The sequence below is a fragment of the Microtus pennsylvanicus genome, chromosome 12 (assembly GCF_037038515.1).
Source record: "Microtus pennsylvanicus isolate mMicPen1 chromosome 12, mMicPen1.hap1, whole genome shotgun sequence".
Taxonomy (NCBI): Eukaryota; Metazoa; Chordata; class Mammalia; order Rodentia; family Cricetidae; genus Microtus; species Microtus pennsylvanicus.
Genome location: NC_134590.1, coordinates 16,536,049 through 16,553,761, shown reverse-complemented (window position 1 = coordinate 16,553,761; position 17,713 = coordinate 16,536,049). Strand labels below are relative to the sequence as shown.

General features: G+C 43.0%; 1 protein-coding gene across 8 annotated transcripts in view; it reads left to right on the top strand.

The window, feature by feature from the left end:
* Positions 1 to 17,713, top strand: part of Rufy3 (RUN and FYVE domain containing 3) — a 92,758-nt gene that overhangs the window by 8,248 nt on the left and 66,797 nt on the right. For 2 of the 8 annotated variants that reach the window (XM_075942446.1, XM_075942450.1), the window contains exon 1: positions 9,355 to 10,230. The exons of 3 other annotated variants lie outside the window; for them this stretch is intronic. In XM_075942446.1, the coding sequence (XP_075798561.1) occupies positions 10,053 to 10,230 (178 nt within the window). In that variant the 5' untranslated portion in view covers positions 9,355 to 10,052. Of the gene's footprint in view, positions 1 to 9,354; positions 10,231 to 17,713 lie in introns of those variants that run through there. 3 more of the 8 variants (XM_075942451.1, XM_075942449.1, XM_075942445.1) reach the window with 3 other exon arrangements.

The window sequence follows — 17,713 nt, the reverse complement described above, 5'->3', positions numbered from 1 at the left end:
TGCAAAATTCGAGAAGTCATTGTTTTTTACCGCAGCGTAGTACTCTAGTGTGTGTATTGGAATCTTGTTTCTTAAGACGTACGTTTTGTTTGTGTAGAACTGAAAATTTTTCAAGGTTGAAGTGTTTTTTGTTTTTTTTTAAGTGGGAAAATACCATTTTATGTGCAGAGAGTGCTTTGACATTGCATCCCTCCACCAGTAAGCGTCTACTGGCACTGATGTTTGGTAGGTACTGTGTTGAGTAACATCTACACGTTTCTTCTCGTGGGGCTGTACTCTCTGCAATGCTGGTCATTTGGTTTATTTTATGGCTGAGCAAATGGAGGGGAGGGGAGGAGAGATTTCCCAGAGACATTTAATAGTAAGCTGTTGAAGTCTGCATGTGTAAGCCGTTGCTTCCTGCCCTGAGCCATGAAGTCAGCGCTGCATCCCAAGGTGGAAGTTATTTCTGGTCTTATGCTGGTTAATTTTATTAAGTGAAGATGAGACATTGCAGTCCTCCACTGGTATTTGCTTCTGGCAAAATAATAACTCAGCTTCCTGGGTATAATCATTTTATAATCGCTTATTGTCATCTTTGGTTAGTATCTACAAACTGATAATGCACCTACCGAGAATAGAAACCTCAGATTGAAGAATTCTGACAACTCCAGGTAAACGTGGTGGATTTTGGTCATGGGGAAAAAAAGATATTGGAGGAAGGAGTGGACCGTGTGAAATACCCATGCTCTTGGCCCTTCTACCAGTTTTAACACAGTGGAAACTAGTTCGAGTTTTCCTGGTTCTGGATGTGGTCTGCTACTTGTAATAATCATGTCAAGACAGCAGTCAGTAGTGAAATGGGAAGATATTTTTCTTGAGTTGTGAAACCATAAACCCAGAAAGAAGCATTAGGAAACAGAATTTTATGAGCATCTGCAAATTGATTTAGACAGTCATTTTTGTCCAGGGAGTGTTTCGAGACAGGGTTTCTCTGTGTAGCTTTGGAGCCTGTTCTGGAACTCACTCTGTAGACCGGGCTGACCTTGAACTCATAGAGTTCCTCCCTTTGCCCCCCCTCACCCCCACCCCCGCATGTGCCACCCCCGCCCGACCAAACTGACAGTTTTAAAAGAGCCATTATGTGCAGATTAGGAACTGTAGTAAGGAGGCCACTAGTTAGTTCCCAGCTGCTTAGCCCCAAATAATCACACAGAAACTGTGTGACTGGTTTTTTTGTCTATGTGGTTATCTTTTTTTAAATTTTATTGATTTTTACTGAGCTCTACATTTTTCTCTGATCCCCTCCCTGCCTCTCCCCTCCCATTAAACCCTCTCCCAAGGTCCAATGCTCCCAATTTACTCAGGAGATCTTGTCTTTTTCTACTTCCCATGTAGATTAGATATATGTATGTCTCTCTTAGGGTCCTCATAGTTGTCTAGGTTCTCTGGGATTGTGATTTGTAGGCTGGTTCTTTGCTTTATATTTAAAAACCACTTATGAGTGAGTACATGTGATTCTTTCTGGGTCTGGATTACCTCACTCAAAATGATGTTTTCTAGCTCCATCCATTTGCCTACAAAAATCAAGATGTCATTATTTTTTTCTGCTGTGTAGTGCTCCATTGTGTAAATGTACCACAATTTCCTTATCCATTCTTCTGTCAAGGGGCATTTAGGTTGTTTCCAGGTTGACAAACAATGCTGCTATGAACACATGTCCTTGTGGCACGATTGAGCATCCTTTGGATATATACCCAAAAGTGGTATTACTGGGTCTTGAGGAAGGTTGTTTCCTAATTTTCTGAGAAATCGCCACACTGACATCCAAAGGGGCTGTACTAGCTTGCACTCCCACCAGCAATGAAGAAGTGTTCCCTTTACCCTACAACCTCTCTAGCTTAAGTTTTCATCAGTGTTTTTGATCTTGGCCATTCTTACAGGTATAAGATGGAATCTCAGAGTTGAGAAACTGTATTCTTTAAATCACTGCTTGGCCCATTAGCCCTAGCTTCTTATTGGCTAACTCTTACATCTTAATTTAACCCATCTCCATTAATCTGTGCATCACCACGAGGTCATGGCCTACCAGCAAAGTTTCAGCATGTCTGTCTCTGGTGACAGCTCCATGGCTTCTGCCTAACTCCACCTCCCTTTTTCCAGCATTCAGTTTAGTTTTCCCCACCTAGCTCTGCTATAAGCCAAAAGCAGTTCCTTTATTAACCGATATTCACAGCATACAGAAGGGGAATCCCACATCACTCCCCCTTTTCTGTTAAATGAAAAGGAAAGTTTTAACATAGTAAAATTACATATAACAAAGCATATCATCAAGCAAGAGTTACAGTTACAATATTTATATCTACTTTATCTTTTATAATAACTAAAGAAAACTATAACTACCCATTCTTCCACACCATCAAAGACTCCAGAAGGATATAAGATTACCTAAGTAAACAGGAAGTGCATTGTAATCAACTTCCAAAACTCTAGAATTGACATAGAGACATCTTGCTGCCTGGACAGTTACCCAAAGTTCTTTGTACCATTTGGGGCATCCATCTTCAGCCTACAGGCCCATAGTATCCAGCAGACTTTTCCATGAAGCAGGAAATTTCAAAGACAATTCTACCTATATTGGTAGTTTGTCAGTCATTTTCTTCTGTGTCCTGCAGAAGGTCTAGCAGACTCTTTCATGAAGCAGGAACCACGAAGGATCATCTCACCTTTAGGCAAGTTCAGCAGTCATTTCCCTGTGGGTCCTGCATGTCCAGTTGATCAAGCAGTCCAGGCAAGAGCAATTTCTTGCTCAAATGGCTAACCAACTCCATAAGGAGCTTCTTCAATGCCCATCTTCCTCTTGAAGTAGACTGGTACTGCCAGGAGCAGGTGTGTCTCGTTGTCAGGAAATGTCCTATGTTCTTAAAACATTTTAAATGCCATATTCTGAAGGTCTTTGAAAGATTTGAAGTATACCTATCTAACTAAAATATATCTCTATATATCTAGAAAACCTAACTAACATGACTACAAGCTTGATTATTAAAGACGACTCTCTATTAACCTATTTTTTAAATTATTCATTACATTTTTAAATGAGCTGCACAAACACAATACCTTAATAAGAGGAAAAATATACATATAAAAAAATTGACCTTAAATTTGTACCAGCAAACCAAGATCCATAGCAATGCAATCTCTAGAGGAAGGAACTAAAGAAAAACAGGAGGCAGCTAAGTGCAGGAGGAGTGAGAAGTGGAGCTCAGTTGGGAGAGGGCGCAACTCGCATGCAAAAAGCCCTGTGTTCGATCCCTGGCAGCCCATACACCAGCCATGCTATTGTATGCCTGGAACCTCAGAACTCGGCAAGTTCAGGACCATTCTCAGCTACATAGTGAGTTCAAGGCCACCTTGAAATACCTGAGACCCTGTCTCTAGAACATGGAGAGAGGGGGAGCCTGGGCATGTAGTTCAAGTGGTGAAGTGTTTGCCATGCAAGCATGAGAACCTAGTTTTAATCCCCAGATTCCAGGTAAAAAAGCTGGGTGTGGTAGCACCTGCTGTAAGCACTGCTGAGAGAGACAGGAGGATCCCTGGGTCTTTTGTCTAGCCTGTTTGCTGATCTTCAGGACAAAAGAGAGACCCTGTTTCAGACAAGATTAATGGCCCCTTTAGAACAGCACCCAAGGTTGACCTTGGGCCTCCACGCTTCTGTTGTTGTTGTTGGAGCTGAAGCAGTGTAGTACTTACAAGGACAAGGACCTATCAATCCTTGGGCCTATGAAAAATAGTCAGACCTGCAGGGAGACTGAGACAGGTGAATTCTGGGATTTGCTGACCACAGACAGCCTAGCTTAACTGCTAAGCTCCGGGCCAGTGAGAGACCCTGTTCGGATGAGTGTACATACCACACACACACACACACACACACACACACACGTACATATACACACACACAGTAAATATGCAATGTTGAGTGAAAGACTTAGAAGTTATTTATTATCATGAAACTATTAGAACCAAACTAAATATATTGTTTAGTCTTTCATATATTTGTGATCTTTTTTGTTTGTTTTGTTTTGTTTTGTTTTGTTTTGAGACAGAGTTTCTCTGTGTAACAGCCCTAGCTCTCCTGGAAGTAGCTCTGTAGACCAGTCTGGCTTTGAACTCACAGAGATCTTTTTGCCTCTGCCTCCCAAGTGTTGGGATTAAAGGGTGTGCATCACCACTGCCCGGCATTGTGATCCTGTTTTTAAAGTAAAGAAATATTTTTTCTTTAAAAATAAATAAGGTCTCATATAGCTCACTATGTAAATTTTGGTCTTCCTACTGGGAATTGTATGTCTGTGCTATCACACGTAAGATAATATTACATAAAATCCAGAATATGGTGTCTATATGGAAGGAAAACAAGGACTAGAGATATGGCTCAGCTGATAAGAGCTCTGTTCTTGCAAAGGACCTGGGTTTGGTTCCCAGCACCTACATGGCAGCTTACAACCATCTCTAACTCCAGTTCCTAACATCTGATGCTCCTTTTTGGCCTCCTTGGAAACCAGAAACTAATGTGGTGCACATAACATGAATGCATGCAAGTAAAACACTTGCCCATTGCCGGGCGGTGGTGGCCCACGTCTTAAATCCCAGCACTTGGGAGACAGAGGCAGGCAGATCTCTGTGAATTTGAGGCCAGCCTGGTCTACAACAGCTAATTCCAGGACAGGCTCCAAAGCCACAGAGAAACCCTGTCTTGAAAAACCGAAAACAAAACAAAGATACTTGAGCGAAAATGAACATTTGAAAAGCAAAGGTTGAGTACTGCTCCTATTGCAGTTGGTTTTGAAAAGCAAAGGCAGTTCGGAGGAGCGAGCGTGCATACATACATCCTTGTAAATTGTTGGTCCGTTTCTCCAGCTGAGCCATGGTTTCATAGATGATGGTTAATGCTTTGCAGAATTAAAATTGTACAGTGACGCGATTCTTTAAAAGCCTGCAGGGCTCATTTTAGAAGACGACTTCCCTTCATTATCTTCTCCCTGGATCTGGATGGATCATATTATTTTTTCCTTTTTTTGGTTTTTTTGAGACAGGGTTTTCTCTGTGTAGCCCTGGCTGTCCTGGAAGTCACTTTGCAGACCAGGCTGACCTCGAACCAACAGAGATCGACTTGTCTCTGCCTCCCGAATGCTGGGGTTAAAGGCATGCACCACCACTCCTGGCAGCATTACATGTTCTTAACCTAGAGGTCTACCCGAGCAAAGAGTACACATTGAGGTGGTTTCTAGCTGTCACAGTGTCTCCCCAGGTGACAGCAGAGGGAACCAATGAGGCATCCATCATAGTTCCGGGGGCGGGGTTAGCCCTCGCCACCACAGAACAGGAAAAATGTGAGGGTTTCGGTTCTCCCTCTCTCAGAAGCTTTCCACTTATGACGTGTTTCTGAGCTAAGTGTGGAAGCCTAGGGAAAGGGAGGCCAGCAGAGCTGGTTTGTGAGACTTCAGAGTATGAACTGAAAAGGCTGATTTTTAAAAGGTTCTCTTCAGATCAGGGACTGGACACTCATGTGTAGGATCTTTGGAAGGACCCTGCCTGAGTGCTGAAGTTGCAGAATGTTAAAGAAAACAGCTTGGGGGCTTCACCTAGGTGACCCGAGCATTGTGGAGGAGCAGACGGCAGATCAGCCACCTGGCCTTTACGTGATCCTGGGCCAGTTCCTTGTGTGTATGAGGACACACGAGTGTCGGCTCTGCAGCGTGCTTAGGACAACGCCGTGTGGCATTTTATAAGCACCTAACAGAAAACAGAAATTCCGTGAATGAAGTCATTACCTTGATGAGAGTTTTTCCATGCTGCACAACAGGGGCCTTGGACCTAACAAGTCAGTCTTTGTCTCGTAGCCACATCTGAGTGCGGGCCGCAGTCTACTAGGAATGTAACTTCCACCCAAGATGTGTGTCTTGTTTGCTTTGAATCACTCAGTGTAGAAAATCCAAGCTGTATAAGCAGGTAGAGCACAATCCATAGTGGTTTGGGTTCCACGCCTTCGCCCTTCTCACAGCCACCTCGAAAATACATACAGTTATTGACAAATAGGTTCAAATGAGGAAAACAGTCCAATGTAGCCCATAGTTAGTATATACAGGAGAAAAGGGTAATGCTTTTTGTGATGCTGGGGACAGAACTTAGTGCATGCCAGGGCAGTAACTCTACCAATACTAAACCGTTCAGAAGTCCAGATTGCATGTCTTACCGATGGCTTAATGTTTTCCTTTTATGTGACGACAGTGATGTATTTATGTATTAGTAAAGACCATGTATAAAACAGCACTTTGAAATACTTCGAAGTGTTTTTGTTAACTTCTATAAGTTGTGCTGTTTTAGAATAATTTCATTGCTTATGTACAATGGGTGATTGTGATGATGACTCAGTGGCCTTTATCTGATGGGCAGGTGTAACTACGCTGAAGGTAAGGGTGCTCTTACCAGATGCTGTTGTTTTTTAAATCACTCCAATCCTGCCACAGACTGACAGATAGGGCAAACTAATGGATTTTTCTCTCCTAGCCAAAGCTGTAGTCGCAGTGGGTTCTCTCTCTGTGTCCTCTGGCTGAGTAGAATGGGATTGGGAGGGGTCAGAGGGATCTTAGCCAAGCTTCTTGCTCAATAACCAAACATTCCTGCTGTGCTGTCTTCATCAGCCTGGATCCCTTTCATGGTTAGTAAGGTTACCTGGTTGGTGAAAAGATCGTAGTTTGTGACCAGTCTGAACTAGTTCAGTATTTGTCCATTAGCATGATTCCTGTTTGGGGGTTCACTTTCTGCAGCTCCTCTGTAGTCTGAAAACATTAAGGTTAAAATTCCAGAACTCTGCAGCTTCATTACTTTTAAATTACACTCCATTCTAAAGAATGTTATGAGATCTTACCTCTTTCTGCTCCTAGCTCAAAGCATGGATCTCTTTGGTGTATTTACCCTGGAGGTGCTCCCCTCCTGTTCTCATTGTGCTGTCATCTGACACTATGTCACAATGCCTCCATAACCCACCACAGCGGGCCATGCTACCATCTCCTCTCCTTGCAAGAAGAGACGGGAGTTCAGGAAATAAGGTGTGTGTATGTGTGTACGCACACACACTTGAGCATGTGGAGGCCCCAGGATATGTTGTTCCACGGGACAGCTCCTCCTTGGTTTTTGAGACAATCTCTCATTGGCCTGGAGTTCAGCCATTAGGCTAGGCTGGCTGCCCAGCAAGCCCCAGGAACGCACCTGTCTCTGTCTGCCTCGAGCTGCGCCCCCAGGCCCAACTGCTTTACTTGGTCCCTGGGGATTGAGTTCCGGTCTTCAACCTCCCTTGACAAGCCCCTTCCTGACTGAATCATATCTACAGCACAGCAAGATTTTTTAGGGGCTGGAAACGTAGTTGAGTTGGTCGAATGCTTTCCTAGCATTGCACAATGTTCTGGAATTGATCTTCAGAACAGTATAAACCACTTGTAGCAGCAAAACCTGTCATTTTAGCACTTGGGAGGTATGAGCAAGGAGATCAACTGTTTCATCCTCAGCTATATAGGGAATTCAAGGCCAGCCTGTACCACACAATTCCTGTCTCAAGGAAAAAGGAGGGAAAGGTTATTTTCAACAGGCCACATTCATTTAACCTTTACTGTGATATTTTAATAATTCTGTTTTATAATTAGATATTGATTTCTTTGGTTTTGTTTGTTTGTTTGTTTGTTTTTCAAGACTAGGTTTCTCTGTATAGCCCTGGCTGTTCTGGAATTCCCTCTGTAGATGATGCTGGCCCTGAACTTGGGTATCCACCTGTCAATGCCTCCTGAGTACTATAATTAAAGGCATGTATGCTCAGCAGTTATTAATCTCTTCTTACTCTACCTAATTTATAAATTGAGCAGTCATATGTATGTACAGTATAAGAAAACAACTATCATTGGTTTCAGACATCTGGAAAACATGGAATGCACCCTGCAGATAGTGGGAGAGTCTATATTGGACCCTAGACAAACAAGAGCATCCAAAGTTATTATGTATTTGTTGTCCTGTGTTTTCAACTATGTCATTGACCTGGAGCCTTTTCTTCCCCCACTTTCCTCCTCACCCATCACTTTTTTGAGACAGAATCTCATGTGGCCTAGTCTGGGCTGGTGTCAAAATTGCTATATGGCTAAATATAAATTTGTTATATGAGCGCTAGAATTACAAGCATGTGCCATTCCCCATGCCTGACTGGATTGGGTTTCTTTTTGAGATAAGGTCTCTCTCTATATAGCCCTGGCTGTCTGGGTTAGACTTCTTTTCTTTTTAAAATAATTTTTCTTTATTTATGTGCATTGGCGTTTTGTCTGCGTGTATGAGGGTATCAGTTACAGACACTTGTGAGCTGCCTGTGGGTGCTAGGAATTGAACCTGGGTCCTCCGGAAGAGCACTCAGTGCTCTCAACCACTGAGCCACCTCTCCAGCCCTGGGTTAGATTTCTCAAAGAGATATTTTTCTCCTTTAAACTGAAACCCTTAAATGGGGGTTGGAAGGTGTCTTTGGTCACTAAAATATTTTAAAAGTGTTGCTCTTGCCTCTTAGGTAGCTCAGAAAGCTACTTCCTGACTTTGTGTGGTCAGGGCATGATTAGTAACACAATTGAATTGCACACATATTGACTGATTTCAGAATGTGTCTAGTTCATTCCAGGAAAGGGAGATTTTTAAACTATAACACTGTTTTAATCTCTCTTTAGAAACACACTTCATATTTATAGCAGACACTTAGTTAATATAGCAAAAGGAAAAGGAGCTGCCATTGATCAGGAAGGATTTTATTTTTTTAGCTTTAAGATTGTGTGTGTGTGTGTGTGTGTGTTTTACTGTCTTAAAAAGTATTTTATAAAACCAAATTATAAATGCCTAAGAATAAGATACCTTAGAAAACCTGTTTTAGCTATTCATAAAATGTCATCGTTTGCCGGGTGGTGGAGGCTCCTGTCTTTAACCCCAGCACTCAGGAGGCTGAGGCAGGCAGATCTATGTAAGTTCAGGACCAGCCTGGTCTACAGAGTGAATTCCAGGTCAGCCAGGGCTACACAGAGAAACCCTGTTTTGAGGGGAGGGGAAGAAAAAAGTCACCTTTTTTGTAGTAAAGAATTTCAATAACAATGTACAAGGGGAGAAGTAAATCAAGTGCTTAGTAAATTATTCTGATTGCTTCTTATCACAGAGCATTATCTAATATTGCTCTGCTTTCCTGCCCTTCTGCTCAAGAGAGTCGAGAATTGATGAGGATCTGTGCATTGTGTTAGGTCTGATCATAGTTTGACTAGCACAGTCTGGAAGTGGGCTGTGCAGGATGAGAGAAGCAGCCTAATTGCTCTTCCTGCATCAGCAGCATCTATAAAGCATCCTGGGAATTGCTCGCCCAGCGCTCTCTCGGAGCAGCTGGTCACATGAGCCTGAATTTTCAGTTCAGTTCATTAGTCAGCCATTTTGGTCAACACCCTGCTTACTGCACACAGCCAATCCTGTTAGAACTCAGCATCCCGGCTCGTCTGAGCAGGTCCTGTAGTGATTTCTGCTGGTCAAATTTTTTTTCAGATAGATTTAAAATATAGGTTGATTTTTTTTGCATTCTTTCTTTTGTATTTTTTTCTGCACAAAGAAGGAGGATTTTTTTATTTATTCATGCTAAGACCAATTTTTGAAAACCAGCTTTATAAGACAGCATTGGGTGTGTAGGATTTTAGCCTATAGATAGCCCGGCTGGAATAAAGGGAAAGGAAGATAAAGGAGAGGACGCTGGGAGAAGACGGACACCATCTAATTTTGCTAACTGTTAGGAATTGCCAGTAAAAAAAGATAGTATAGAATTGTTTACTTTGAGCAGTTTGCTCTACAAGGAATTTTTTTTTCCTCTTCCTTTTTTTTTTTTTCCCCAACATCTCCTATTCCAATTTCTAAAAGCTTTGTTTTAAGAGCTTGGGATTTGGTTTTTTTTTTTTTTGGGGTCTGAGGTCTTATTTATTTGTGTGTGTGTTGTGTGTGTGTGTTGTGGTCCCAGCTGAGTCATCATGTCGGCCCTGACGCCTCCGACTGACATGCCAACCCCCACCACTGACAAGATCACACAGGCTGCCATGGAGACCATCTACCTTTGCAAATTCCGAGTGTCAATGGATGGAGAATGGCTCTGCCTGCGAGAGCTGGATGACATCTCCCTTACACCTGACCCAGAGCCTACCCATGAAGGTACGGTCAGACCCCAGCTGTTAGCACCGCTCAGCAGCGGCCTCATTGTCTCGGGCGGGAGGGTCAGAGGAGGGGAGAAGCCCCTCTTGGCTTTTCTTATTATCTAGGGCTCAGCTTCCCTGCACCCCCGCCCCGCCCCTGTGTCTGCTTACTGGGGAAAGGATTTTTTCCCTCCCCCCTGAGGTCTCCTTTCTGCACATGCTTGTGTTCTGTTATAGTTCTTTGTCTGAAAGCCCTTCAAAGGGAACAGTTGAGGTGATTTAAACATCGGTTGCTAACAGATAGGGAAAGATCTATCAATTGTGTTCCTTCTTTAAAATACTATCGAGATTAGTGATTTCTAACAGTAAATTAAGAAAGCACAATTGTAGTTACAGGCTATAACAAATTCAGTGGAAAAGCCAGAGGAGTGTTCTGTCAACTGGATATTGTGAAACAGGCGATGGCACCCGGAAAACATGCGAGAAAGTTGCTCTTTTAAATAGTATTAAGTGGGGAAGCAGTTTTCAATTCAGTGCTTAGGGATGCGGCCTCTTAACAAAAGCCTCTCTTGACAAGGCTAAGCATTATTAGTAAGGCCGTTCCTGTGGGGTTTTGTACATGTATATACACATGTGTATATACATATGTGCATGTATATGTATCCACACACAGACTTATTTGCCTATCTTTACAGTTGCAACTAATCTTGTAAGGTGTATTTTAGCTTATACGCCTTAATTTCCCTGATACCAAGCTGCTGCAAAAATAATGGCTTCTTAACTATGTTATTCTTCAAAAAACAAAAATGAAAAGATTAGCTTGAACAAGAAATCCTTTATGAATGCCGGCCGGGTACTTAGGCATATCTGCAGGACAGGTGCACTGCACATAGCAAGTTGGAGTTAGGAAAAGTGATTCCACGCCTTTGACCTTGGGTTGCAATTTTATCCTGATTCAGATTACTCTACTGTGTGTGGTGAGGATTTCTTTTTTCCAGTCAGATTGAGCCTTGAGAAAGTTTAAGAGTTAAGATCGTAAAACAAAAGCTGTCACTTTGTATGTTTCTTCCTAACAATGTTTTAGTAGTTTTAAAGATGTTTGGCATCTGTTAAGTTGATTCTGTCAGTTGAACAGCTTCCTTTAGTTATGTTTCAAAATGTGCGCAAGGGTTGGAGGCCATCAGCTAAAACTCTGTACAATGCTGGTACTGTTTACACACCCTCCAATGTTTTACCAGTCTTTACTAAAGAAAAGTACCAAGAAGTCTTTTAGCTAGTGCTCTTGACGTATTTGGTTTGAGAGTCCCCATTCATTTTGAAAGTCATACTATGAAATATTACCCTAATTATAAAACCTAGTTTGTACGTTTCCTAAAGATTCTTTTGAGTATATATTTGCCTCTGTGGTGAACACAACTCTGCTGTTCAGTTTGTTTAAATATTTGTAATAATGCTGTTTGAATTCTTCGTTGAGAAGTGTGTCGCTGCTGACAGCAGCTTTAGTAGTAAGGGACAAAGAATGAGAGGTGCAGACAGACTCTCAGGGCACACCCTTTGATCTAGGAAGACAGGCCCCTAGTCACTTAGAAAGGATGTGAAACTTAATAAGATTCTAACAGTATATTGGGGGCATTTTCCTTAAATTAGGTGAAAGAAACAATTATTTCACATGAATTTTTTTTTTAAGTATAAAGCCAAGGAAACATTTGAATTGTAATGTTCTAGAAAACCAGGAGGTACTCCGTGGGAAGTTTGTTTCTTTGCTCTACTGACTGTGTCTAAACAGCGATTTAGACCCAAGAAATGTCTGCTTTCCTTCTAAAACCCTTGACGACTATTCAATTTAACTGTGTGGTCAGTGGCTGTATGAGTAACTGAGAAACTGGAACTCCTAATGCCTAGTCTGTCTCCTGGTTGATTTATACAGAAAAGATCTGACCACTCAAATCCCAGAGCCCCCTCGATTTCACAAAAGAAAACGGACAAAATCATTCTCTCTGGAGATGACGTGGACTCCAAGTCTTGTTTTCTGAAACAGTTCCTGTCCCTCACTCTGAGGGCACCGTGTAGGAAGGCCCTTCTGCCCACTGCAGTGCCTGGAGAATCAGCGCTTTGATTCCTTCGCTCCATGCTTGTTGGCATTCGAAATGACCCGTCTTTCTTGTGTGTCCTCTCCCCAAAACTAAAAGCTAATCTGGTCAGCATAAAGTATTGAGTCTGCTGGAAAGGAGAGGGAGGGGTCAGGGAAGCTTCCCGGCACAGGCCTGAGCTAGACCTTGATCAGCACGCGGCTGTGGGGCAGGGCTCCTCCGTCTGTCCTGAGCTATCCCTGTGAAGGAAAAGCAGGTGGTCAGAAACCTGCAGCACTGTGTGGCATCGCAGGGCATGAGGTTGGAAAGATCACTCTCTGACATGGGGCACCTGGGCTTGATAACTGAGGGGCTTTATACCTAGGGATACTATGAATGTAGTTTCTTAATACGGAGTGAGCACACTTGCAGCAACATTGTGGGTAGATCAGGACGATAAATGCTCTCTTGGGACCCTAGCCATGACTAATAAAATGATCCAGGTGAGAGATAACAAATCCAGTCTAAAGTAGTGAACAGTGAACACAGAGGGAAGGAACAGCCACCTGAGAAGTGGAAGTTTCTTGATGAAAAGCAGCCAGCCCGGGGCTGGAGACGAGAATGGCACAAGACCTCGGTGGCTGCCAGGCTTTTATCTTCAGGTCTCCCGAGTCCCTTTTCACCAGTAAAGATTGCAAAAGCAAGACAAGGCTTGCTCTCTGTGCTAATAGACCATGGCCAACAAAGGAGGCATTATCATGTCATCGTTTAACCTTCCAGCCGACCCCACAGAAACTCGGCTCAAGTTGACTCTACTAATCATTATCCTGTCATTTAAACAATATACAGCTCCTTAAAGAGCTGGATTTAGTGATTTAGGAGATGACTTGTTTTTCTTTTGTCTTGTCAGCACCAGAGGAACAGTCTCACCTGTGTGAAACTGAGTTTCTGTGGCTGTTGTGTTGTCTTGCTTTTGAGACAGGCTCTCCTACAGCCCAGACTGGCCTTGAACCTTGATCCGATCCTCCTGCCTCCACTTCTCAAGAGCTTTGATTGCAAATGTGTGCTGATCTAGAAACACAGCTGCCACTGAACTGAACTAGTGTTTGATTATTTTTTTTAAGTTTCTGGAAGCATAGTGGAAGTTTGAATAAAGGACTTGTAATACTAGCATACCCTACATGGCGTGGGTCTGGGAGCTGGCTGGGGCAGTGAGGGGGAGAAAGAAGGACAGACACAAGTGCAGAAGAGCTGGGCTCACGGCATGCGGCACCGACTACTGCAGCAATCGGGAACCTCAGTGTGTGTGTTGTGCTCAGTGTTGAGGGAGGAGTCAGCTAGTCTCCAGGGTGTCCATGGGTGAGCAGTCTCAGGCAGTAAACATCCAGGAGGGAGCTGCACTCTCTGGTTCCTGCACACACTGGTCAATCATTTGTAAACACTTGCACGGACCAGACCAAGGCCTTTCCAGTCCTGAGCTGGGCCCGTGTCAAACAACACACATGGACTGAGGGCTTCCTCAGCCCACTCCATGAAGCATTGTGGGTATTCAGAGGCTGTGCCCTTGGTTTTCCCAAGAATGGAAGCAAAATGCTTTACACGTGTTTCTGGTCTGTTTCTGAGATGAAGTGATGTGCTTTGTGGGGTTTTGTTGTCCTTTGCATCTGGATTTCTTAGAGCCGCATTCTTGAAACAAGTTTGTGTACTTCCTCCAGAATCAGGAGAATAAGAAACAAGACTGTCTTCAGAGACTCTCGTAAACGTCAGGTATGGGGACAGGGTAGGTATCGCCGTCATAGTACCAAGTGTTAGCAGCAACTTGTCTATGGTTGTGGCCCCACTTAAAATCAGGTTACCCCATTGGTTACCTAGCTGGCAGTGTATGTTTATAAATCTCTTGGTATCTTAAAGAGAATCTTTCAAGAATGAAGTCCTGAGCCTTTGTGTTTTATCTGTTATGGGATTAAATGGATTTTAAGTTAAAAGTCTCAAATAGTATTCTATTTCAAGAGAGAAAATAATATGTTTAGTTTTATTACCTTTACTTCGTAAATTGATGATTTTTGGATAGATTTGTGTAAATGAAATCTCTAAATCGTTCTTACACTAAATCTCCAGCTTCCTAAGCTCATGTCCCCTTTCCCCCTTTCTTCCATATTCCTACACTTCCTTGTCTGTTGGGGATATTTGTAGGGTTTGTTGGCTAACAAGTTTTTTTTTTTCTTCAGTGTAGAGCTGGAGAGGGCTCAGAAGGCGAGGTGCTTGCCATGCAAGCTTAAGGACCTGGGTTCCTATGCCCAGACGTGTGGCTGCGCAGACATGAAATCCCAGCCCTGGAGACAAACAGGAGAGAAGGTTCCATGGGCGTCTCTGGCCAGCTGGGCTTGCCTGACCAATGAGCTCCAGGTTCAGTGTGAGGCCAGAAGCTATTGAGAATGACACTAGATGTCAATATCTGGCCCATGCGCATGTGCCTGCATTTATGTGCGTATATATACATGCATATACCGCATGCATAATGGCTACGCTTACACACAGCTTTAGGAGCCAGGTGGGGCAGTACACATCAGAAATGGTAGCTCCTTGAGAGTTTGACGCAAGATGATAAAACCTAAATTAATCCTTGCTGCATTCCAGTTTCCTGGCTCAAAAATAGAAAGTGGTAGGAAAGTAAACCTGTTACCAGGAACTGTCCAGTTCTCCATTAGCCCAATCCAGCATTAAGAAGAGATGCATGGGGCTGGAGAGATGGCTCAAAGGTTAAGAGCACTGACTGATCAGAGGTCCTGAGTTCAATTCCCAGCAACCACATGGTGGTTAACAGCCATCTATAATGAGATCTGGTGCCCTCTTCTGGTGTGTGGGCACACATGGAAGCAGAATGTTGTATACATAATAAATAAATAATTTTTTTTAAAAAGAAGAGATGCATGGACGGTCTGTTAGCCGTATTAAACAAACAGAAAGCAACTCTAAGTTTGCATAACTCTACGTTAGAAGTTTATTTTTTTGTTTTTTTTGAGATATGGTTTCTCTGTGTAGTCCTAGTCCCGGCTGTCCTTGAACCTCACTCTGTTGACAGACTGACCTTGAATTCACAGAGGTCCACCTGCCTCTGCCTTCCTTCAGAGTGCTGGGATTAAAAGGTGTGCACCGCCACTGCCCAGCTTTTTTTTTCTTAAGGCATGATCTTACTTTGTAGCCTGGGCTAACCTGATACTCACTGTTTAGCCTAGGCTAGCCCCAACCTCTTGACCTCCTGATCACTGGGATTGCATGGTTATTGACTTAAAATACTCTTCTCAAATACAGATAACAAAAAATGGTATGAAAGGATTATTTATTCAGTTATTTAGTTATTTTTTTAATCAGGGTCTCACTCTGTAGCCCTGGCTGGCTTAGGACATGCTGAGAAATGAGGCTCTGCTCCTTTAACTTAGAGTTGGTACAGTGCGTGATAACAGAACATGCCAAGGCTGACAGAGCAGAACCAGGGCTCCCTCCAGATGTGCAGCATCTGTACCAGCAAGAAGAGAGAGGTTCGTAGGAAATACCACTGGGCAGCAGGCATAATCAGAGTGAAGGTTACAGTGAACCTGTGAAGCAAGTGTGAGCTGCTGGTTTGTCAAAGGGCAGTCCTGGTTTCTTAGAAACTGCAATGTGGATTCAAACCCAGACAGCACTTACCACTGGCGAGATTTCCCAAAGGATAGTACAGGGGTAGGTTTGGAATATGGTGTTTGTATATTCCCACTGGGTTGATGTCTCAAGGTGAGAGCGTAGGGTTTGCCATCTAGAGACTGGTAGATGCTGATGCCAAGATCTCCCTGTTGACATGAAGTATTTCTACCCATTCATGTGTACAAGCATAGCCAGGGATTCACATATGTTTGAATAAAAAAAAGAGTACATATCCCAGTGTGTATTTTACAGAAGCACAAGGAGGTCAGAAGAAGGCACCAGACCCTCCAGAACTGGAGTTATGGGTGGTTGTGAGCATATGGGTGCTGGAAACCAAAGCTTGGTCCTCTGCAAGAACAGTCAGTGCTTAGAACCCCTAAGCCATCCCTTCAGACCCATTAATCTTATGAGAAAAGATTATTAAAATATCTTTCCTCTGCTTGTTTCTGATGTTTGAAAACTATTTAGCTCATGTCCACTTTACCTACCATGTTAGAATGTGGTTTCATATAAAGTTGTTACTGCTTGTGGATAATGGCATTCAGTACTGATGGAAGTATGGGAAGAAGCCGCGGGCTCTGCCAGGAGCATGGATTGCAAAGCCATGTTTGTTTGTTTGTGTTTTTGTTTTTTCGAGATAGGGTTTCTCTGTGTGGCTTTGGAACCTGCCCTGGAACTCACTCTGTAGACCAGGCTAGCCTCAAACTCACAGAGATCTACCTGCCTCTGCCTCCTAAGTGCTAGAATTGAAGGCGTGTACTACCATCGCCCAGCGTAAAAGCCTTTTTAATGAATTATTTGTTAATATTTTTGTGTGTATGCATGAGCACACACATTCATGATGCCGGGTGTGGTGTGCATGACACAGCTCACATGTGGAAGTCAGAGGACAACTGTGGAGTCACTTTTCTCCTACTTTTTGTGGGTTCTGCTATTCACCTCGACAGATCTCCAGGCTTGCTAAGCAAATGCCTTTACCCACTGAGAAGTCTTGCCAGCCCAGGGACGGCCCTTTTGGAAATTACTTTATCAATTTAAATTAAAGGTCTTGAGAAAATAGTTCCAGCAACCATGTCAGACATCTACCTTAAGAAGATAACAATACAGGCACAGAATATTTTTTTAGAGTTTATTTATGTGGCTGGGCAGTGGTGGTGTGGTGCACACCTTTAATCCCAGCACTCGGGAGACAGAAGCAAGCAGAGCTCTCTGTGAGTTCGAGGCCAGTCTACAAGAGCTAGTTCCAGGACAGGCTCCAAAACTACAGCAAACCCTGTCTCAAAAAAAAATTATGTATTTATGTGTATGTATGTGAACCTGAGTGACATCCTGCACTATGTGTGTCCAGGAACCCATGGAGGGCAAAAGAGACTGTCAGGTCTCTGGGAACTTGAGTGTCAGGCAGCTGTAAGAGGCCATGCGATTGCTGGTAACCAGACATGGGCCCTCTGCACGAGCAGTAAGTACTCATAACTGATTAGCCATCTTTCCAGCCTACAGATAAAGAATTTTCATCATGTGTATGTTAAAATATTCTGGCTTGTGGTAGCAGAACATCAAAAGGCACTTAATATAGCCTAAAAGAAAAACAATGCAAATGTATGAAACATCTACATAACAAGCACTAAATACTGATGTGCAAGATTAGTTAGTACGCTAATGCTCAGAATATAATTTCCACCACACTTTTTTATAATTCATCACAATTATTCTATTACAGTATATAGCCTAGTGTATTATTGTAATTCTCCT